This window comes from Mesoplodon densirostris, chromosome 4, assembly GCF_025265405.1.
Source record: "Mesoplodon densirostris isolate mMesDen1 chromosome 4, mMesDen1 primary haplotype, whole genome shotgun sequence".
NCBI classification, from domain to species: Eukaryota; Metazoa; Chordata; class Mammalia; order Artiodactyla; family Ziphiidae; genus Mesoplodon; species Mesoplodon densirostris.
Genome location: NC_082664.1, coordinates 54,706,569 through 54,731,870, shown reverse-complemented (window position 1 = coordinate 54,731,870; position 25,302 = coordinate 54,706,569). Strand labels below are relative to the sequence as shown.

The 25,302-nt window shown below is 35.6% G+C and overlaps 1 protein-coding gene across 4 annotated transcripts in view; it reads right to left on the bottom strand.

Annotated features, from left to right (window-relative positions):
• MDGA2 (MAM domain containing glycosylphosphatidylinositol anchor 2) overlaps positions 1-25,302 on the bottom strand; it is an 842,328-nt gene that overhangs the window by 320,345 nt on the left and 496,681 nt on the right. For all 4 annotated transcript variants that reach the window (XR_009531733.1, XM_060096268.1, XM_060096270.1 and 1 more), the window contains exon 4: positions 10,031-10,227. Coding sequence is in view for 3 of the 4 variants with exons in the window: in XM_060096268.1 (XP_059952251.1) it covers positions 10,031-10,227 (197 nt within the window). In the remaining variant the exon portion in view is untranslated. The remainder of the gene's footprint in view (positions 1-10,030; positions 10,228-25,302) is intronic.

Sequence of the window (25,302 nt, the reverse complement as noted above, 5' to 3'; positions counted from 1 at the left end):
TCCACTGACAAATTATTTTTTAATCCATATTTTCTGGATACTATTTCAACACTTCGCTGAAACTGTATCTTCTAATGTCATTAATAATGCTCTTTTGTTAAAATTCAATAAATCTTTATTTCTTTTTTATGCTTCTGTACTTCTCTGCTTACTTCTAACACTTTAGATTGCCTTGGCTATTTTGACAGTTCCTTGTGTGTAGGTAAAAAATTATAAATATAATAATTTAGACACTTTTTGGTTGTATTCTATTTCATTTTCTATCTACTATACAAATTTTAGTCTGCAATCTTCTACTATACTATATTCCTAGAGCAATCTGATGCATTATCATGGTTTCAATTAGCATCTATATATAGATACCTGACAAATTTCTAAGCAAAAAAAAATCACTTAAAAAACATCACGAATAGTATTGTAATTAATGAAATCCTGCTTTTCAAAACTTTTCCTGTCCTTTTAGTTGCAATGTTTGCTAGCCATTACACTCCTGCACTTGAGTTTCTCCACACCCCGTCTGGATCTCTTAAGATAATCTATCCTGGTTCTCTAATTCTTTTTGACCATTATTTTTGTTGTTGTTTACATTTATCGACTTCTTCTTGCATTACAGAGCCCTTACCCCCAAAAAGGCCACTACATACTTTGCCAACAAACAAGTTAGACTTGTCTCTTCTGTTTCTAGATTGAATTTTTTCTCTCGGATTCCCCTTGACCTCTCTATGCATGTCCTCTTCCACCACCTCTATGTATACCTCTGACCTCTAACCTAAGTTCTTCGATAACTGACTGACGAAGATTTTCATCAGTAAGACATACAATGTCATATCAAACTCAATGAGTTCACCATTGCATTCCATTCCACTTACACTCACTGCATCACCTCATATAAATTTTCTCTTTTGGTGTTGTGTTTTGTTTTGTTTTGTTTTGTTTTGTTTTGCAGTATGCGGGCCTCTCACTGTTGTGGCCTCTCCCCTTGTGGAGCGCAGGCTCCGGACACGCAGGCTCAGCGGCCATGGCTCACAGGCCCAGCTGCTCCGCAGCCTGTGGGATGTTCCCGGACCGGGGCATGAACCCGTTCTCCTGCATCGGCAGGCGGACTCTCAACCACTTCGCCACCAGGAAAGCTCCCTGTGCTACTTTTTAATGATCACCTTATCATTCTCCTCTAATCCAGACTCAAGACTCATGTCATCATTCACTCTTCACTGTTTCTCATTCCCCCACATTCAATGGCATCAAGTGCCTTAGATTACTCTTTAGTGTTTCTTTCACGAATGACCTTTGCTTTTCAATCTATAGGCATATTTGCTGTAGTCCCTCAACAACCACTGATTTAATGAATACATACATACATCTTGAGAGCTTATTTCGGCTAAGGTAATGTACTGCCTATTATCGAGAACTGTCGTTCTCCTTTATTCTAATTTCTCTGCATGCTGCCACAATACCTGCCTTCATCATGTTATTTTCATGCTACAAAACCCTAAATAGCTCTCCTACTCTGAAAGGTTATTTCAAAAACCTTTAGTGTGTCATTTGAAACTCTATGCAGTCTAAGCAAATTTACTTTTTTCTTATTCCTCACACAAATTAGTTTAGTTATTATGTATTAATTTATTATTTTTAGTTAATATTTATCCCCATCAAATTAGTTTAATCACAATTTTAAGGTGTCATTTTATGATTTCCACTCTGCTGTTTTTTTAAGAAAATTATCCCTTGATATTAATCTTTTTCTGTTCCCGTCTAAGCCGAAGTGCAGTTCAAAAAAGTCTGTATCTACTCTGTAAACTCTTTTCTGACCTTCTCAGTTAGAAGTAAATTCTCTTCCTTTGGAACTTCTACTTCATTTTTATACCAAAAAATCTATTTATAACTCACTATTGAGTATTTGGTTATGAAATTATCATTCAATGTGTTGACTTATGTTCTTTAACTGAATCATGAGGCCCCTAGGGGCAGATTTATCTTATATCTCTAATAACACCTAATAGGGAGCCTTTTATAGCCATCACTTAATAAATATTTGTTGGTTGACAGGATATACTTAAAATTGGTCTTCCCACTCATAATATTCTACAAGAAGTAATGTAGTTATAATATATAATCATAATGACTTTTAAAAATAAAAGGTACAAAAATATAAAATCTATAAAAATTAGACTTTATTTTTCCCACTATGCATTCTGTCCTTTGTGTATGATGCTATATTTCTTGTATCATTCTTATTACTTTGTAATTTCTCTGCCCTTTCTATAGTACTTGCCACATTAATAATCAGTTGGAAACTGTCTGATTCTTTCTCTATAATTTTTCTACAATTAAATATTTTTACTTGCACTACTAGAATACACCGTCAACTCTCTTGCTTCTCCCTATTCTTTGTAAAAAAATAAAAATTGTATCACAGAAAGTCAATCCTTTCAAATTCTTTCAAATGTTATGCCATACTTCCTGTCTATCAAATTTTACAAGATAGTCAGTTTCTTGACTTAAACTAACTACAACCATAGAGGAGGTGCTCGAAAGTTCTGTTTCTTGATCTTCATGCTACAAAGCAAAATCTGATCTCTGTGAAAAAACGCATCATGCTATACACTTATGTTTCAAGTACTTTTCTATATATATATATATGTAATATTTCAATGAAAAAATGTTTAGACAAAATTAACTATAGCCTTACTCTAAGTACTTTCCAAATGCTGGGAACACAGTGAAAAATACATTAAACTTTACATGTTTGAAACAATAAATATCTAAACAAAGACAGAGAATGATTTTTACAAGTATTAAATGCTGAAGTGTAAATCAAATAAGGTATGTGATAGAGAGATGGAGATGTGGTGAGCTATTCTGGATAGGACATTCTGAGAGGTAACTCTAAGGCTTTTGAGTTGAAACTTGAATGACTAGAAGGATGTTTGAAAGATGAGTTATCACATATAGTACAATAAAGATAGTAGGAACCAAAACTGAGGAGACCTAACACTGTAGTAAAGTTGCCCTGTTGGAGGGTTAGACAGAAAATCTGTGGCTGGAATGTAGAGAAATGAAGACAATTGATTGACATTAAATTTCAGAGCCTGGAAGAGGCCAACTAGATGGGCTGTGAGAGTAGGTTTTAATTTATTCTAATACTACTTATTTTGTGTTGAATGCCACTTGTCTACCTGATTATTTTTTTTCAAAACCTGCCCCCTCTTGTTGGAAAATATTTTAAACATGATTTCCACCCACCATAGCTGTCTACCCATTAAACAACAAATGTCCCTACAGCTATTTTGAATATTTTCATACAGTCATTATTTCAAGGAAGAGTTTTCAAACTAAAAGCTCTTACCCTTGAAAGAGTCTCTAAAAGTATTTTTCCTACATTCTTTCTACTTTCTGAGTTAATATGTTTTCTCTATACCAGTTGTATTTGTTTATATATTTATATATGTTTTTTGTCATTTACATTATATATTTATATGAATACTGCCTTTTCCATTATATAAGATAAGGCCACTTTAAATTCCATTCTTGCCATTTGTGCAGTGCTTTGCATGCTATCAACTCAGTCAAGATTGCTGACAAGAAAAGAATAGAGCCAACTCACTGTCCTGCACATAATGTTTTCAGTAAACCTTTTTGAGCCACATTGACTCTAATAGTAGTAATAACAATTAAAAAAAATCTTTATATTAGGGTAAGCTGAAAGACAGATTTAAGAAGCTGAGCTAGGGGCCATACACAGAAGAACTGAACTGTCAATTATTAGCAATGGGAAGTAAGCCCCAAGGGACTGATAAAACAATCAAGTACATTTGAACCAAAAGCAATGAAGCTATGGCCATTAAAATACAGAGGTTATTTTTGTAGTAGATGCATTCTGGAAATATTTTATATACCTAAGTTCTTGTGATTAGGAATGCTGCTAGTGTTTATGTTATCCAAAAGTAGACTACAAATTGGGTAGTAATTGAGATTTTAAGGCTTAAATAGCCTTATTTTGAGATGATTCCCACTCTTTAAAAGACCAAAAAATATAGTCCAATAAATCTAACGGTTTGTGCACAGCATATCTTAGTTAATTCTTATGCAGATCAGAGCAGCAAAGTAGACACACAAGAAGGACGGACAAAATGGAGGAATAACTTTTACTGTGAGTTCTAGGTCCACAATTGCCCAAAGTTCAGCTCTCATTTGACTGAAGAATCGTTTTGGGTGAACTAAGATGATTTACATCTTGCAGTCAGGAAACAAGTTACCAAGGTGTGTGAACTTACGAGACAGTCATCTAGGTTAATATGTAAGATTACTCTATGTAGTATGTCAAAGAGGGAGAGGGGCTAATACAGACAAAATCTGTAAAAGGAATATAGAAAATAACAGGCAGAGTTAAGGAAGAATTTGAACCCCACTCAATTAATTCACCACATTCAGGAAAGGAGGAAAGCATTCAGGCTGACTCTCTTCCTCTCAATAAACAACTCCCAAAACTCAGAATATTTTTTAAAAATATATCATAATGTATAACAAAATAGAGAATATATAATACATGTGTGTGCATATATATATGCTATCAAATGGCATGTACATATACATATGAGTATATTTATAATGATTTAGACTTTACTACTTATAACTGTTTTATTGCATAATATTAATTTATTTTGTGAACATATAAATTTAATATTCTGTGATATTGGAAGTCTTTTTTCATGTGAATTTCCATGATTTGTAAAAAGGAATTTTCAGTTGATCATTGTCTAATTGTATAATTAGTCTAATTAGCCTAATTATAACTAATTACATAATTGATGTAAATATGTTCAGTCTTGTAATTAAATGGTGTAATTACAATATACAAGATGATGTCATGAACATCTTTACAAAAGTTCTTGAGAAATAGCAAGAGTACATATAGTTTGTAAAATTTAAGTACACATTTCTTTAACATTCACAAAATTATCTGAAACTCCTGTATTTAAATTTTTAAAACTACTTTTTAAATAAAATCAATAAAGGGAAGGCATCCTATGCATTAGTCAGTGGCCCTTACCAATGGTGACATTGTCTAGTGAAATAATGCCCATAGCCTGAAGCAGTATTTCTATTTTACTTAGAAAAGGAATTGAAACTTTCTTTTAATATTTACTTTCAGATATTGGTAAAGAGAAAAAAAAACCAAACATTCCAATTTACACTCATTTTTTGTAGCTCTAATGACTAATTTATAATAAACTTCTAAATAAATAACAGTATACACTAGCTGACATCTTCCGTATTAAATGAGTGGAAGTATGAAAAGGATAATTATTCCTCTTAGACGTATATGCTTTTTAATTCATATCAGCCTCAGGAACACATACCAATTTCATTCTGGAAACATGATCTATAAAAAGGCATAATCAAGATTTTGTATTTCTACAGGATGGTGAAATAAATATTCACTTCAAATTGATATAGGTATTAACTTAGTATGAATGTGCATGTGGAGTAGATATATCTCATTATCTTTGAAATTCTGTTTTATTTAAAACAAGACATTGTTATTGAATAGCAAAACATAATATCTTTAAAATAAATTTAATTTTCTAATATTAAAAATAAGTAGACTTATGATCTGTCATTTGAATCCTTCCATGATATAGTCCCAGTATGCCTTCCCAGATTTACAGTCCACTCTTCCCTACATATACTAATTATCATTCCAGCCATCCAGAGACATGGCCAGTCTCTGAAGATTTTGTCTTCCTTCTGTATATTACACATGCTATTGCTTTCCATCCTGAATGTTCTCTCCATAGCACTATTGTGTGCCTCTATTTTGACAATAATTTTCACTTTGTATCATAATCACTGTTTATTTTGACTTCTACCCATGTTTATCGAAGTTAGAGGAGGAGACTTGCCTAGTAGCCTCTATATCTCTGATAGAGAGTTGCCCATATCTTGCACAAAACAGATCTCAGTCATTTTAACTGGATCTTATTTACACTATGAAGCCACAGAGGCGATAGATCTATGAAAATAAATTAAAATATTATTGAAGTACTCCAATACAAACAAAGCTAAAATGGAAAGCTTCTTCCTCATAAAGTACACATGGCAGTTGATGGGAAACAATAGTCCAAGAAATCAATAACACCTAAGAATACATATATATACACACTAACCTGATAAGCAAAAGGAAAAGTAAACACCATTCCTATCTCATTATAAATGGCAAAGCCATTATGAAGGCAAAACAAAACAAAACAAAGTCTATCTTGGGAAGCATTTCAAGGATACAAAACAAAGTTAATTTTAAATCTAAAGCAAATATGGTATGCAGATTTAAGGCAAGAAACAGTGCCAGTGGTATAGAAGGATATCTCTGAATGATAACTTACCAGGAAGATAATACACTCAGATAATCCACTAGGAAGATATAAAAACCCTAATTCTGTATGTGCTAATAATATACCTTCAAAATATATAAAGCAAAAATTGATTAAAAATAAAGAAGAAAGAGACAGATCCACAGCCATAGTCATAGACATTAACTAACTTCTCTCAATAGCTTTTAGGACAGCAGACACAAAAATCAGGAAATACATAGAATATCTGAACAACAAAATTAACAAATGTGACCTATCTGAAACTCAACAATTTTGGAATGCACATTTTGTGGGTGCACATGGATCATTCATGGAGGTACATCACAGGCAAGTACACCATGCAAGTCTCAATTTCTAAAGACTGAAATTGTTGAGAGTATGCTTTCTGACCCAGTGAAATTAGACTAGAAATCAATTAAAAATTATAACAAGAAAATCATCAACATTTTGGAAATTAAATGCTTTATAATTGATTTAATTATAATATCATTCACATTTCACTAAGCTTTCTTTAGTGGGTAGAGAGGAATGGAGTTACAGAGAGTGATTCAGGAGTTACTAATAATTTTAACTATTCCTTAGTTACAAATCCAGACATCTCCATGGGAATATTGGCTCAATATATTTATTGAGAATCTTCCATGTGTCAGGCACCATTTGAGCTGTTGAAAAGACAAAGTCACTATAATCATTGAGTTTATGCCCAAATACACAAATAAGATAAGTTCAGTGCTGTAGGGAAAAACAAAACAAAACAAATAAAAACAACAAGAACAAAAAAACTGGGTATTAGAAAAGAGTAACTGTGGAAGGGAAAAGATGTTACCTCAGATAGATCTGTCAGGGAAAGCCTTTCTCAGGTGATGAGTGCTTGGTGTTAAGTAGATCCCTGCCATATTATCTAGTAAATAACATTCTACTTGGAGGAATCGAGAACATTCACACCCTAGACATGTCTAGGGCGGGTATGACCAAAACAGTGAATAAGGTACAGAAGGTAAGAGAGAACAAGACAGAGCAAGGTCAAACATGGCCTTGTAGGTCACGATACGTATTTGGATTTATTGTAAACATTGGGAAGCCACTGGAGAGATTAAAGCAGGAAAAATATTTACATTTTAAAATGATCACTCAGATGATTGGAGGTTTCTGTAATAAAACATGACAGCCAGTTAGGAACCTATTGCTATATTCCATGGAGAGATAATAGAAGTCATGTGATATGGTTGGACTTGTGTATATCGGGCCAGTGTTCAGTATGTCAACACATGTGGTATGAAGAAAAACCACTGACAACATTTTGTCTGTGAGAAATCCAACATTCTCTGTGGTTATAAGAACTAAACTTTCCATGTGCTGCTGTTTGAGAGTTTTATCAATCCAGCCTACAAAATATGTTTAATGTTAACAAATTAAGTACATATATAACATAAAAGTTTTGAAGTATTGTTTCTACATAATTTTTAGGACAGATATAAATATATAGGGAGTGTGGGATTGACAGGTACACACTGCTATATTTAAACCGGACAACCAACAAGGACCTACTGTATGGGAACTCTGCTCAATCTTATGTAACAACCTAAACAGGAAAAGATTTTGAAAAAGAATAGATACATGTATATGTATACTTTCTTGCACACTTGAAACTATCACAATATTCTATACTTCAATATAAAATAAAAAGTTAAAAATAAATAAATATAGAAAACAAAAACAAAAAAAACCAAAATAAAACCCAAATACATAGCCATTTCAGAAGAAGAGATAAACAACATAATCAAGTAACCAAAGGCAGGAAAGACATTTTTAAATAGGAGCTATAACTACATGTTATTGGCAATTATCAGCTACAGCAGATGAATCCAGAGCACAGAATTTCAAGAAAAGTTTGTTTCTTAAATAGTTTTTAGGAGAATTAATTCAGAGGGTCCAAGCAGCAGAGTTTTGAGTATAGCAAAAGAAAAAGTGTGTGTTATGCAGCATAGTATAAGCTAATATTCATAACAAAGGATCAGTATTGAAATGTTCAAATTAAAAAGTTGTTTTTCTCACAAAAGAATGGGGAAAGAAAAAGAAGGAAGGGAAAATAAAAATTACCTTTAAAAGGTAGAATCAATAGCTACTAGTTTAGAGTTCTTGTAAGACAGATTTTTTAAGAGTTGCTAACACAGAAACAGCAACAAATTCAAAATGAATGAAAAATTTGATTGTGCTTATTTAATAACTTTAAAACAAATTCTTAATTATTTTGAAAGTATAGAAGTTTTTCCCCAATTTGGACAAGGGCCATGTGTTCATTTCTAAGTGATAAGACCTTTCTGCAGGTAAGAAACTGCCTACAGTGATTATGTACCTAGTGAATATGTGTCTAGAATTGCCTTGGTATGTTAAACGTCATCTGAAACAGAAAATTATGTTTTCTAAATTTTAACAATGTCTATATTTTAAAAGAAATTGACAATAAAAGAATAAAATAAATGATAGGTGATCATTTATTTGGATTTCTAAACATTATAGACATCCAAGCAACTAAATACTGTTGACAAATTTTTTAAGTTATTTTGCTAAATTAAAAAAAAAGGATTTTAGTAAAAATTAAAGAATGAATTGCCATATTTATTTAATGCCGTATTTAATGACAAAATATGGGATGCTGGGAAATTTAAAAACTCAGGATAATCTTGTATTATTAGAGAGTTGAGATGTGAAACTTTTAATAATCTTTAACATTCTGAAGTAGAATATTTACAACACTTTAAATTTGGTTATATACTTCCCTAGTTACGGATATATGATGTTGCAAACTTTAACAATGTAGTCAAATTCCTGTTTGTCTTATTACCCATATAATTTTTTTTTTAATTCATGGTCACAATTATTTTGAAAATTTTTCCAAGTACATTTTTTTATTTAAAACTTTTTCTTTGTTAGTTAGGTTTGTGTTCCTTTCTGGTCATCAAAAAATCTTTATAATAACAGTATTTAAATATTCCTACAACTTAAATATCCTCCTCAAGAATTATTAATTCATTAACTATACTTCAATAAAATTTTAAAAATACATTACAGAAGAATGTTCCATATTACATTCACTCTATATAAAATTAATTCAAATTTTCTTTTTATTAAATAAGTTTTTAATGACTGATATTTTAGCTTTTACATAATTACGGTTCTATACTTAAATTAAATCAAAACTGAAAATGAACAAAGAAAATTAGACAGACTTTTTCCCTAAAACCAAAACCAAATAAATTTCAAGTCGATTTCTTCATTCTTTTAAAATGTATTTACCATTGCAAATGGGGAAATCAAAATCTCTTCTTTAAGAAATATTTCCCACAAAAAAACAAAGCAGGCAGCAAGTGCATAATTACGTACTTTAGAGTGAAACCTAGGCAAACCTATAGACAAAGAAATATGTTAGGATACATTAAATTGTTTTCAAGAGTAAACATTATCAGTTTAACTACCACATGAAAAATAAACAAATTGTTCTTCATTATTTGAGTCCTCTGATCTTTCAAGTATATGTTATTTTTTCAAAGGTCAGACTGGGAGAAATTATCTTTTCAAATTGATATAGTATTGCATGCTGCCTGAATTAGAAAGGTATCCAGCAGAGTGGGGTGGAAATACTATACCTCAATTCCTACCTGGGTAAAGAAGGGTTCATAAATCTCAACTCCTTTATCAGATCCTTGTAGTAATACCTCCTGGCCACGTCTCCAGCTATACCGAACAGGTGGATTGGAATTGGCAACACACCGGAGGAACACTGTTCTCTCATAGTAAAACTGTTCTTTAGCTTCACCTATACTTTGATGAACAGTTACTACTGGATCATCCAAATCTATAAGACATAAAAACAGTGTTATGAGTTACATGGGTTTTAAAGTACTATACATATAAAACCTAACCAAAGATGAATTTTCCTAATTGAATGTATTATTATTATTATTATTATTATTTTTTTTTTTTGCAGTACGCAGGCCTCTCACTGTTGTGGCCTCTCCTATTGTGGAGCACAGGCTCCGGACGCGCAGGCTCAGTGGCCATGGCTCACGGGCCCAGCCGCTCCACGGCATGTGGGATCTTCCCGGACGGGAGCATGAACCCGTGTCCCCTGCATCGGCAGGCGGACTCTCGACCACTGCACCACCAGGGAAGCCCCTGAATGTATTATTTTTAACTAGACTCTTTTTCATTGAGTTTACTGAACTCATTTGCAGAGAAATTTCCAGTGATAGAAGGTAAAGCCAAATAATAGTTACTTCTTAAGATCTCTATTTGCTGAAATAGTACAAATGACTACATATTTCCAACACATTGTCAACAGCCACATAAAACAGAGCTCCATGAGAGAGATCAGAAAACTTAAGAGGTTAGCCAAAACAAAGAACCACAGTCATAGAGAAAAATATCAAGTAGCTCAACTAGCTCTTAACTTTAACACACTTCTTTTTCAAATTATTTATAACGTATTTTTAAAATAACATGTTTATAAATTATTATAACCTTTGTAGTAAGAAAATATGATCTTGTACTGGGTTAAATTTTTCCTTCATCTCATACTTCATATCCCAGATCATATTTGCTAGTTAAAAATGTGCTAACAGAAGGTACTATTAAAAGGCATTAATATTTCTATTATTGAATATTGGAACTAAATGTTTGCCATTTTACATACATTCTAAAGGGATATTTACTACAGGGTTTAAAAAACATTTACTGGAAAGAAACAATTCATGAGTATCTTGGGCTTTGTCGCTCACACAGTCTTTTTCTCAACTACTCAACTCTACCACTGTAGTGTGAAAGCATCCGAAGACAATAGGTAAATGAATGAAAGATGAGGGTTGCTGAGTTCCCATTAAACTTTATTTACAAATGCAGGTGCCCCAGCCAGATTTGGCTCATGGGTCACAGTCTGCCATAGATTGCCAACCCCCTATATACCATATCCCAGGTTCTTCTCTTAAGAGAGAAAGAAATTAACGAGCGTATTTGCTTTAAAACAACTGTTTTGTGTATTTGAAACTTTCTAAGAGAGTAAATCTTAAAAGTTCTTATTACAAGAAAAACAAATTTGTAACTTTGTATGGTGACCAATGGCAACTAGAGTTATTATGGCGATCATTTTGCAATGTATACAAATATTGAATCATTATGCTGTATACCTAAAACTAATATAATGTTATATGTCAATTATACCTCAATAAAAAAATAAATACAAATAAATATTTTATAAAGATGCGTTAAAATAATAAAAAGGCAACTAAATTAGTGAAGTAATAGCTTCCCTAAGGAATCAAAGAACAGAATCCCAAATTTCCCCAGTTTTAAAAAAGCTTTTTTCCAATGTGAATTGCTTGACAGTCCTACTTAGATGTCTAGCTTTGCAACATTCTGAGTTTTCTTTTTTCTCCCCAAAATTAGAATCTTTTCACAGCTATCTCAATGGCCTCTAATTTTAGTAGTGACAATTTACAGAACAACTGCTGCTTTTTCAGTAAAGTTGTAGGAACTTTCAGTTTAAATTCATTCTATTAGCTGTGCAGGGATATATGCCTGGTTTTAATAAATTGGAGTACTTAGGGATACCAGCATTATCACCATGAAATGTTTAAAGGTCTTTAAAATCCATCAAATAGTCTCTTATTTGATGATTAGGCTTTTACATATAAATCAAATCCTACAAGAGATTGATTAGCTGAACTCCATCTTAGTGGCTTGAAAAAAAGGTACTGTGAGTCAGTTGTAAACAACTTATTTTCTCTTGTTCAAAACATAATTTCTTTTAGTCAGTTTCCTTTTTAGAAATATGAGCTGTGTTATATTGTAGAAACAAAATTCTCAAGCCAGAAACTTTCAGAAGAAAACAGATTTGGATGGGAAACATTGTAACAATGGTGACACTCTTTGGGTTTCAAATAGTTATTAATATGGTATTTTTCAAACCCATTTGTTGATGTATCCCCCCTAGCTCTTTTCATGTTAGGTGGTGGTGTTGATAGGCACAGTCAGGAATAGACCAAACCCAAACAATCCTTTAAACAAGCTCTTCCCTGACTTAGATGAGTTTCCGGTCACTGGCCTTCTGAGGATCTAATCCTGTGACAATGGCTTACTGAACACTGTATTGGCAGAATTATCTGTTAGACTCACCCATGTTTTGGAATTTCCATTTCATAAAACTCCCAAATGATTTTTTTCACACTTAAAAACAAATATTCCATTAGTGGTTACCTTTCTGTACAGTATAAAATATTTCTGTCTGTTATTTTTATTACTATTTTAAAAGATTAAAAACACATTTAAAAGTGAAACAAACAAACAAACAAAAACCAAACAAGCCAAAAACAAGATTTCTTTTAGACAAGTCAAATAATGGCATGGCTAAAAACTATATTTTAAGTGAGATTATATGTTTTTTTGTGTGTGTACACATACATATATACAGACATGATATACAGGTTAAGTGATATATAGAAATACATCATTTAAAAGATACGTTTAATATATACTCTATATATTACTGAATATATGCCTTAGGTCAGGTTTCTTGGAAAAGAGGCTCTAAGACAGATGTGTGCAGGAAGCGTATTGGAAAGTACCTTCAAGACTCGTGGGGGAGTGAAGGAAATAGATTTGTTAAGGAGGACAGCTGAACTACAGCACAGTTGCAACTGAGGTCTCTAACTCTAGAGAAGTTTTGGAGTCCTGAGGTTCCCTCAGAGCTGTACTGCCTTAAGACAAGGAAGCTAAGCCTTTATACTACAACCCTCTCTCCCACCAACCAGTCCTGGCAAGTGTGCTGCTCCCCACCAGGGGCCTTGAACTTGGGAGGGGCAGCTCTCTTTGGCTTATGGCAATTTCTAGAGAAGGAATTAGCTGATAGCCATCAGCTGCTAAAAGTTTCAGTGGCTGGAGGAATAAGTGCTTCAGCCCTGAGGAAGGGATCTGGGGGTGTATTACAGCATCCACTCAGATCCACCTGTGAGGTATGAAAATTCACTCTGTCTCGGAAAAGCTATTCCAGGATTTTGGGTAATCACCTTTCCTAGGAAATCTTTCAAAAGAAACTGGTGGGATGATAGTTATCATCTCCTTCTACTATTACCATTCTAGATTGCTCTCATCCTGGGCTAGTACATCTTTTGGTATAAGTAGCTTACCTAGTTAGGCTACCAGATCTTTGTCACTGAGGATTCTGAGCCCCTGGTAACTGTGCTCTTCTCAAGCTATTACTGATGCATTTGTCTGTTTACCATCAAAGCTGGACAACGGAATAGCAAGAAATGACTCAGTGGATCAACTGCGTATGGAATATATTCTTGCTGCCTCACTGTGTAACGACAATCTTACCTTCAAGCTGACTATATGGGCCAGTTACTCCTGCCAGGATGGTGACTCCTCTTTTCTGCTATTTTCTGACACAGGAAGCCTAAGGTAACAGAGTAGCAACCATGTCTTGAAGATTAATGGGACTCTTGCTGTGTCACTTAATCAAAGCTTTTCCCTTTCTGAGAACTAGAACTTCTAAACTGGCAGAGACCAAAGTTGTGGGGAGGGAAACACAGATTCCCCAAGTGGATCACTGAATGTGATGGTAGTAAGTAGGGTCTCTACTTGATTCCTCCTGAACCTATATATTCTCCAAAAACAAAAACAAAAAAAAGAAGAAATAAAGAAAAAGGAAAAGAAAGAAGGAAAGAAAAGAACAAAAGCATCATATAATAATGGTCATTGATTTAGGATGTATCCTGCATCACAGAAGATGGCACTCCCTCCTTACTGGATATTATCTCTCCAAGACTCAGCTGCCTCCTCCAAAGGTCATTCTATCACTTTAGTAAGTTAAGTTTTTTAGGTGGTATAGAATATGATATGACTAGAGATTACCATGGCAATGCTCCCACTGCTATATCTTCACTGCTATAAAATGTGCTTCTGGTCCCATGAGTGATTAGGTAGGATCATGTATTAAGAATAAAACATTCTAAAAGCCTTTGGATAGGGCTGATGCTAGCCAAGGTCAGCAGAAAAGTCCATATTCAGAATACATGTCAAATTTAATCAAAACAATGCACTGTCACTTTCAGGGTAAAAAAGTTGTAATATGATTAACTTGCTACCAAGGGACTGGTTGGTATTCTTGAAGGATAATGCTTTATAAAGAGGCAACTGTTGGTGTCTGTTGCTGCCAGGTTAGATATTCAGTAGTGGCAGCAGACAGACTAACCTTCATGAATGATAACCCATATTTCAAACTTATGCATAGCCTCTATCCCTGCCATTATAGCTATTCTTTTCACGAGCCTGTTATCCCAGCTATGGGTGGCCAGTGACAGAATTTGGTTGATATCAACTGTCTGCATTACTCGTCTATTTCATGTTTTGTGCTGCTTCTGTGGTAGATACTTATTGGTGCTCATTAACATGCAATACAAATATTATCACACTTCATGCCACGCCCATAGGTCCATCCAAATACTTGAACAGATCTCCCCTTTCCACACAAAGTGGTTGACCAGGTACACCACCCAAGTCAAAGTTCTGTTCACTGGGAAAATTTTCCCCTTATTCCTGTCTATCAAGGACATCACAGAGTGGGGTTCTAGTGAAGCAGCAGTCCAGTTTGGGCTTGCATACATGTACTGGGCTAACTCACTATTACAGAAGCTTAGCCTTTTTTCTCCACCATTAGCTCAAAAGAGACTCTCTATGTGGCCAGGTATGAACTCAGATAGAGACACTGATCAAACACTGATAGATGCCGTAGGGGTCTGGGCACTTGCTTGTACATTTTACTTAGGTGCTTTGGCCCTGGTTATGCCTCATCTTAGATGTACCACTTCCATCTTATGATGGACTACTGATAGGTCTGCCCTATTTTATGACAGAGTGTTGGCAGATATGACAAAACCCAATGCATGATTGGCACTTCAGGCCACGTAGTCTGAAAATTACCAGGTTCAACAATTTAACAAGGAGTCCTGACTTTTTATTATATGAACATATTCAGCCTCCTGATCATCCATCTGATTTCTTTTTTTAATTAATTAATTTTTATTGTAGTTGCTTTACAGTGTTGTGTTAGTTTCTACTGTACAGCAAAGTGAATCAGCTGTACGTATACATATAACCCCTCTTTTTTTGGATTTCCTTCCCATTTAGGTCACCACAGATCATTGAGTAGAGTTCCCTAAGCTATACAGTAGGTTCTCATTAGTTATCTATTTTATACATAGTATCAATAGTGTATATATGTCATCCCAATCTCCCAGTTCATCCCACCCCACTCCCTTTCCCCCCTTGGTGTCCATACGTTTGTTCTCTATGTCTGTGTCTCTATTTCTGCTTTGCAAATAAGATCATCTATGCCATGATTTCTTTAATTGTGTATATGGGGCAATATGCTTGTTGACTATCCTCTTATTTTGCCTCAAGGGATGCTGTGTTCTATTAACCATCTCCATAGCTCTCTGTGAGTCTAGAGCATTGGATGCATTTGAACTAGCTGCTCATTAAGACAGCCGTGTCCATCTTGCTTGTGACAACTACGTACTGCCACCTAGCCTCTATTAGAGATCCTACCATCCCATCGTTATCAGGAAGACCAATTCTGTAATAGCATCTCCTGCTATGAACATCTGCCTACAGAGAACAGTCACCTCTGAGAATCAACGATGCCTGTATCTCAGTGGTCAGCACATTCCTATTGCTTTAATAAATGTGGTATCTTCTAAGCCTTTACACAGAATATACTGAGTTGATGACTTTTGTGGCTCTAACTGGTAAATTCACTCTAGCATGCTTACATATCTGAGCCTTTTGATCCCTTTTTCTACTATCTGCACAGCAGTTGTGGCATGTATACTTCTTTTTATGGGGACCACTGCTTTCCTCAAGCTTCTAAGAACCATCCTAACAGCAGCAACTATGTCCTGCTATCCTGGCCAGGGTCTGGATCGTACATCATGGGAGAATGCTCCCATATCAATAAACTTATTCTTTTTTTTTTTTTTTTTTTTGTGGTACGCGGGCATCTCACTGCCGCAGACTCTCCCGTTGGGGAGCACAGGCTCCCGACGCGCAGGTTCAGCGGCCATGGCTCACGGGCCCAACCGCTCCGCGGCATGTGGGATCTTTCCGGACCGGGGCACGAACCCGTGTCCCCTGCAACGGCAGGCGGTCTCTCAACCACTGTGCCACCAGGTAAGCCCCTAAACTCTTATTCTTTATCTCCATTTGATCTTATTCTCCATCTCCAATGTTATTCAACCTTACTGTCAATCCCACTTGGCCCAGCAGCCTCAGGATCCTACTCCCTACATACTCTCCTGACTCCTACCCATAAATATTGGCTAGGATATGCAGCTCATTTGAAGCATAGCATAGGTTATTTCCTTCCTTAGAGACAAAGCATTTCTATGGTCAAATCATGTCATCTGTTGACCCTATATACTAATCTGGTGGCAAGAAATGGAGGTGAGGGTATATCCTAAGAGGGGTAGAAGGAAGAAGATTCTGCATCATATTTAAGCAAGATAGAAGTGATAGCCCCTAATTGGAAGAAATGGTCCACTTCTGTAGGCCCAGCAGGTTTAGGAATATCTAGGTTTTCAAGATTTTTAAGATCATAAACCCAGATATACCCCACCTCCCCAAGTCAGGGTTCTACTTATTCCTAGCTGGGGTTCAGCTTTGGCTGATACACTGGGACTGAGGATTCAAGACTCTCCGGAACTCTGCTATAATTTTAAATAAATTCTAAGCCTTATTATCAGCTTTTATAACCTCTGGCTAAAGAAGATAAGACTTTCTTTATATTCTGCTACAGAGGCTTTCTTATCCTCACACATCACCTTAAACTCATGATTAATCACACAGTCTTTTATTCTTTCGCTACATTGTATAAATAGCACTCAGCAGAAACTGATTTCATTGTTCTTATAATTATTACTTTCCATTGAATTCCTCAAAAGCCTGAGATATTGAATTCACAGAGTGTTACCTTCCATTGGTACCTATCCTTGTCCACCATCTGTGAAGGTTTTAACAATTTTACCACTATAGCATTCAAGGGCTATCCACAGTCCACCTACCACCAGCAATGGGGTCCTCATTGCCAGCCAGTTAGTGCACTGATGGGTGATCTAACGTTCTATTTTAGACTCTACTTTCTCAGACCATCTACAATGTCTCCTTGAAAATATGATTCTCTGATGAAGAGATGAATTCAGGAAATTTACTGGGGAGTGTTCGCAGGATCAATTCTTGTGATGGTGTGCAGACAAAAAAAAAAAAAAAAGAAAAAAGGAGGCAGGATTAGGTAGTGAGGGGAATTAAACTGTAATGCATCACTACAAAGTCTCCATGTGATCCAGAAGGAGCTATAGAGTGGAGATCGTCTTTCAGAGTTGTCCAACGAAAGACAATGATCAGTCACTAGATTAGGCCTGGTGAGGAGGAGGCTTGAACTTGGGTTAGGCAGCTCCTTCCAGCTGAAGGTAATTTCATGAGACAGATTCACTTGAGAGTCAATATCTTCCAAAACTCCCAGGATATAGACAGAATACTTGCTATGCTGTTACATCTGAGGGCTTTGAAGTTCATTTTTAATTTTCTTCAGTCTTTATTTACAGTTCAGGGACCATAAGATAACTTCCTATATTTATTCAATCATCAATTTTCACACTAAGTGGCTTAGATACTATTACAAAACAACACTGGGATATTTTATGTTATTGCCGACATTTTATCTGCATTTATTTCTTCTTTTAAAATAAATTTCTTTCAGTTTTATAGGCTAAGTATGTAAAATTCAAACACCTAGAGATGATATTCATTGGTAAAGGCAAAATGTTATTTGAAACAGAGACAGATTTTCATAATTTAATGGAGGCCAAAACTCCTATTTATACGATAATGTAAATCATTGAATATATTATTTGATACCTGAATATCTGCTTTATATATATATATATATATACACATATATATATATATATATACACACATATATATGTATATATATATATATATTTTTTTTTTCTTTTTTTTGCGGTACGCAGGCCTCTCACTGTTGTGGCCTCTCCCGTTGCAGAGCACAGGCTCCGGAAGTGCAGGCTCAGCGGCCATGGCTCACGGGCCCAGCCGCTCTGCAGCATGTGGGATTCTCCTGGATCAGGGCACAAACCCGTGTCCCCTGCATCGGCAGGCGGACTCTCAACCACTGCACCACCAGGGAAGCCCTGCTTTATATTTTTTTAAATAATGAAACTAAGATGATTTTCTATAAAATATACCCCTATGTGGATAAGATCTATACCTTAGTCTTGCTGTATTCCTAGAACCTGACATAAGGGGCAAAAGTGGTCAATAATGATCTAATAAATTAATATAAAGGAAAATTAATCTGTAATTAATATGTTCAATGTCAATTTTCAACAAGGCTATCTATACATACTACAATAATAAGGCTAAGAAAAATTCATTTTTTCCCCATAAATGCAATAGCTACCTACCCCTAACTGAAATAATTTTTTGCAAACTTTTTCTTTGGCTGATTAAATATGCCATAAACTGACAAATTAAAGTCATTTATATATATAAAATGATGTAAGCTACCTTTCTTAACCCTAGACACTTACATGAACTGAACTGGGTAACTGATTAGATATAGGGCTGAGGAAAAGGTGGAAGTTTAGGAAGGACCTGGCTTGGCAGTCAGGTAGACAATGCACTAACTGAAATAGGAAATGTAGAGTGAGACCTATACCTGGCCATGGGAGTGAGTGAAGGAAAATGTGAAAGGGAAAGGAGTTATTTTGTTTGGACTGTGCTCAATGTCAAGCACCTGTTGCTCTCTTAATCACAATATTTATAAGCTGGAGCCAGAATGAGGAGTCTGGGCTACAGATGTGTATCAGGAGACATCAGTATTCTCTGAGGGAATGAAACCACTCAAGAGGTGTGCAGAATGAAAAGAGGAAAGGACCAAGGAGAGAGCCCTGGTCAACATCAAGTGGAGGCAAAAAAGAAGGGAAATACCTGAAAAAGACTGAGGGAAAAGTGATGAGAGAAGTGGAGACAAAACACATTAGTGGGAAACAAAATGAATTTTAAAAGTAATTCCACACCCTTGGAGGGGTTGGAGAGCAGAATGAATGGTGAAAAGAAATCAAGGTAAAAACAGAACTGGAAAAGGACTTTACATTTGGCAAGAAATATGTTACAGGTGAGCTTCATCAGAGCTGTGCCAGTGGAGTCATAGAACCAGTAGTCATTTCTCTGCACCTTAAGAGGTAAAATATGAAAACACAGAATAATGAATGGATATAATCCTTTCAAGAGACTTGGTTCTGACAAGAAAGAGTTAGGGAAGTAGCTGGAGGACAACATGTGATCATAGGAGTCTTGCTTTGTTTTCACTGTTTTGTTTTCCTCTTGAGAGATACATATTTAAATCCAAACAGGGAAGAGCAAGGAATTTATAAGGTAAAAAATAAAATAAAAGGGAGCTCTAGAAGAATGGCAGATGCTTGAACTAGCTAATTTTTTAAAACATCTTTATGGAAGTACAATTGCTTTACAACGGTGTGTTAGTTTCTGCTTTATAACAAAGTGAATCAGCTATATATACACATATATCCCCACATCTGCTCCCTCCTGCATCTGCCTCCCACCCTCCCCATCCCACCCCTCTAGGTCGTCACAAAGCACCGAGACGATATCCCTGTGCTATGCGGCTGCTTCCCACTAGCTATTTTACATTTGGTAGTGTATATATGTCCATGCTACTCTCTTTGTCCCAGCTTACCCTTCCCCCTCCCCGTGTCCTCAAGTCCATTCTCTACATCTGCGTCTTTATTCCTGTCCTGCCCCTAGGTTCTTCATAACTTTTTTTTTTTTAGGTTCCATATACACGTGTTAGCATATGGTATTTGTTTTACTCTTTCTGACTTACTTCACTCTGTATGACAGACTCTAGGTCCATCCACCTAAATACAAATAACTCAACTTTGTTTCTTTTTATGGCTAAGTAATATTCCATTGTATATAAGTTCCACATCTTCTGTATCCATTCACCTGTCGATGGACACATAGGTTGCTTCCATGTCCTGGCTATTGTGGAGAGAGCTGCAATGTATATTGTGGTAAATGACTTTTTTTGAATTACGGTTTTCTCAGGGTATATGCCCAGTAGTGGGATTACTAGGTTGTATGGTAGTTCTATTTTTAGTTTTTTAAGGAAGCTCCATTCTATTCTCCATAGTGGCTGTATCAATATACATTCCCACCAACAGTGCAAGAGGGTTCACTTTTCTCCACACCCTCTCTAGCATTTACTGTTTGGAGATTTTTTGATGGTGGCCATTCTGACTGGTGTGAGGTGATACCTCATTGTAGTTTTGATTTGCATTTCTCTAATGATTAGTGATGTTGAACATTCTTTCATGTATTTGTTGGCTATCTGTATATCTTCTTTGGAAAAATGTCTGTTTAGGTCTTCTGCCCATTTTTGGATTGGGTCATTTGTTTTTTGATATTGAGCTGCATGAGCTGCTTGTAAATTTTGGAGATTAATCCTTTGTCAGTTGCTTCATTTGCAAATATTTTCTCCCATTTTGAGGGTTGTCTTTTCATCTAGTTTATGGTTTCCTTTGCTGTACAAAAGCTTTTAAGTTTCATTAGGTCCCATTTGTTTATTTTTATTTCCATTTCTCTAGGAGGTGGGTCAGAAAGGATCTTGCTGTGATTTATGTCATAGAGTGTTCTGCCTATGTTTTCCTCTAAGAGTTTTAGAGTGTCTGGCCTTACATTTAGGTCTTTAATCTATTTTGAGTATATTTTTGTGTATGGTGTAAGGGAGTGTGCTAATTTCATTCTTTTACATGTAGCTGTGCAGTTTTCCCAGCACCACTTATTGAAGAGGCTGCCTTTTCTTCATTGTATATTCTTGCATCCTTTATCAAAGAAAAGGTGACTATATTTGTGTAGGTTTATCTCTGGGAATTCTATCCTGTTCCATTGATCTATATTTCTGTTTTTGTGCCAGTACCATACTGTCTTCATTACTGTAGCTTTGTAGCATAGTCTGAAGTCAGGGAGCATAATTTCTCCAGCTCTGCTTTTCTTTCTCAAGATTGCTTTGGTTATTCGGGGTCTTTTGAGTTTCCATACAAATTGTGAAATTTTTTGTTCTAGTTCTGTGAAAAATGCCAGAATCTGTAGATTGCTTTGGATAGTACAGTCATTTTCACAATGTTGATTCTTCCAATCCAAGAACATGGTATATCTCTCCATCTGTTGGTATCATCTTTAATTTCTTTCATCAGTGTCTTATAATTTTCTGTATACAGGTCTTTTGTCTCCTTAGGTAGGTTTATTCCTAGGTATTTTATTCTTTTTATTGCAATGGTAAATGGGAGAGTTTCCTTAATTTCTCTTTCAGATTCTTCATCATTAGTGTATAGGAATGCAAGAGATTTCTGTGCATTAATTTTGTATCCTGCTACTTTAACAAATTCATTGATTAGCTCTAGTACTTTTCTGGTAGCCTCTTTAGGATTCTCTCTATATAGTATCATGTCATCTGCAAACAGTGACAGCTTTACTTCTTCCTTTCTGATTTGGATTCCTTTTATTTCGTTTTCTTCTCTGATTGCTGTGGTTAAAACTTCCATAACAATGTTGAACAACAGTGGGGAGAGCAGGCAACCTTCTCTTGTTCCTTATTGTAGTGGAAATGGTTTCAGTTTTTCACCATTGAGGACAATGTTGGCTGTGGGTTTATCATATATGGCCTTTATTATGTTGAGGTAAGTTCTCTCTATGCCTACTTTCTGGAGGATTTTTATCATAAAACAGTGTAGGATTTTGTCAAAACCATTTTCTGCATCTATTGAGATGATCATATCGTTTTTAACCTTCAGTTTTTTAACATGGTGTACCACATAGATTGATTTTCCTATATTGAAGAATCCTTGCATTCCTGGGATAAACCCCACTTGATCATGGTGTATGATCCTTTTAATGTGCTGTTGGATTCTGCTTGCTAGTATTTTGTTGAGGATTTTTGCATCTAAGTTCATCAGTGATATTGGCTTGTAGTTTTCTTTCTTTGTGACATCTTTGTCTGGTTTTGGTATCAGGGTGATGGTGGCCTCGTAGAATGAGTTTGGGAGTGTTCCAGTCTCTGCTATATTACAGAAGAGTTTGAGAAGGACAGTTGTTAGCTCTTCTCTAAATGTTTGATAGAATTCGCCTGTGAAACCATCTGCTCCTGGGCTTTTGTTTGTTGGAAGATTTTTTTTTTTTTTTTTTTGTGGTATGCGGGCCTCTCACTGTTGTGGCCTCTCCCGTTGCAGAGCACAGGCTCCGGACATGCAGGCTCAGCGGCCATGGCTCACGGGCCCAGCTGCTCCGCAGCATGTGGGATCTTCCCGTACCGGGACACGAAACCATGTCCCCTGCATCAGCAGGCAGACTCTCAACCACTGCGCCACCAGGGAAGCCCTATTTGTTGGAATATTTTTAATCACAGTCTCATTTTCAGTGCTTGTGATTGGTCTGTTTATATTTTCTATTTCTTCCTTCTTCAGTCTCAGAAGGTTGTGGTTTTCTAAGAATGTGTCAATTTCTTCCAGGTTGTCCATTTTAATGGCATATAGTTACTTGTAGTAATCTCTCATAATCCTTTGTATTTCTGCAGTGTCAGTTTTTACTTCTCCTTTTTCATTTCTAATTCTATTGATTCTTCTCCCTTTTTTTCTTGATGAATCTGGCTAATGGTTTATCAATTTTATTTATCTTCTCAAGGAATCAGCTTTTGTTTTATTGATCTTTGCTACTATTTCATTTCTTTTTCATTTATTTCTGATCTGATCTTCATTATTTCTTTCCTTCTGCTAACTCTAGGGTTTTTTAATTCTTTGTTGTCTAGTTGCCTTAGGTGTCAGGTTAGGTTGTTTGAGAGGTTTCTTCTTTCTTGAGGTAGGATTGTATTGCTATAAACTTCCCTCTCAGAACTGCTTTTGCTGCATCCCATTGGTTTTGGGTCATCCTGTTTTCATTGTCATTTGTTTCTAGGTACTTTTTGATTTCCTCTTTGATTTCTTCAGTGATCTCTTGGTTATTAAGTAGTGTATTGTTTAGTCTCTATGTATTTGTATTTTTTACAGATTTTTTTATTGTAATTGGTATCTAGTCTCATAGTGTTGTGGTCGGAAAAGATACTTGATATGATTTCAGTTTTCTTAAGTTTACCAGGGCTTGATTTGTGACCCAAGATATGATCTATCCTGGAGAATGTTCCATGAGCACTTGAGAAGAAAGTGTATTCTGTTTTTTGTTTTTTTTTGCGGTATGTGGGCTTCTCACTGCTGTGGCCTCTCCCGTTGTGGAGCACAGGCTCCAGACGTGCAGGCTCAGCGGCCATGGCCCACAGGCGCAGCCGCTCCGTGGCATGTGGGATCCTCCCGGACCGAGGCACAAACCCGTGTCCCCTGCATCGGCAGGCGGGCCCTCAACCACTGCGTCACCTGGGAAGCCCTATTCTATTGTTTTTGGATGGAATGTCCTATAAATATCGATTAAGTGCATCTTGTTTAATGTATCATTTAAAGCTTCTGTTTCCTTATTTATCTTTATTTTGGATGATCTGTGCATTAGTGAAAGTGGGGGTGTTAAAGTCCCCGACTATGATTGTATTACTGTCAATTTCCCCTTTTATGGCTGTTAGCATTTGCCTTATATATTGGTGTGCTCCTATGTTGGGTGCATAAATATTTACAATTGTTATATCTTCTTCTTGCATTGATCCCTTGATCATTATGTAGTGTCCTTCTTTGTCTCTTCTAATAGTCTTTATTTTAAAGTCTATTTTGTCTGATATGAGAATTGTTACTCCAGCTTTCTTTTCATTTCGATTTGCATGGAATATCTTTTTCCATCCCCTCACTTTCAGTCTGTATGTGTCCCCAGGTCTGAAGTGGGTCTCCTGTATACAGCATATATATGGGTCTTGTTTTTTGTACCCATACATCCAGTCTATGTCTTTGGTTGGAGCATTTAATCCATTTACATTTAAGGTAGTTATTGATATGTATGTTCTTATTACCATTTTTTAAATTGTGTTGGGTTTCTTATTTTAGGTCTTTTCCTTCTCTTGTGTTTCCTGCCTAGAGAAGTTCCTTTAGTATTTGTTGTAAAGCTGGTTTGGTGGTGCTGAATTCTCTTAGATTTTGCTTGTCTGTAAAGGTTTTAACTTCTCCGTCGAATCTGAATGAGATCCTTGCTGGGTAGAGCAATCTTGGTTGTAGGTTTTTCCTTTTCAACACTTTAAATATGTCTTGCCACTCTGTTCTGCCTTGCAAAATTTCAGCTGTTAACCTTATGGGAATTCCCTCATATGTTTTTTGTTGTTTTTCCCTTACTGCTTTTAATATTTTTCTTTGTACCTTATTTTTGATAGTTTGATTAATATGTGTCTTGGAGTGTTTCTACTTGGATTTATTCTGTATGGGATTCTCTGCACTTCCTGGATTTAACTATTTCCTTTCCCATATTAGGGACGTTTTCAACTATAATCTCTTCAAATGTTTTCTCAGTCCCTTTCTTTTTCTCTTCTTCTTCTAGGAGCCCTATAATTCGAATGTTGGTGCGTTTAATGTTTTCCAAGATCTCTGAGACTGTCCTCAATTCTTTTCATTCTTTTTTCTTTATTCAGCTCTGTGGTAGTTATTTCCACTATTTTATCTTCCAGGTCACTTATCTGTACTTCTGTCCCTGTTATTTTGATATTGATTCCTTCTAGAGAATGTATAATTTCATTTATTTTGTTGTTTATCAGTTTTTTTTGCTCTTTAGTTCTTCTAGGTGCTTGTTAAACGTTTCTTATATTTTCTCCATTCTATTT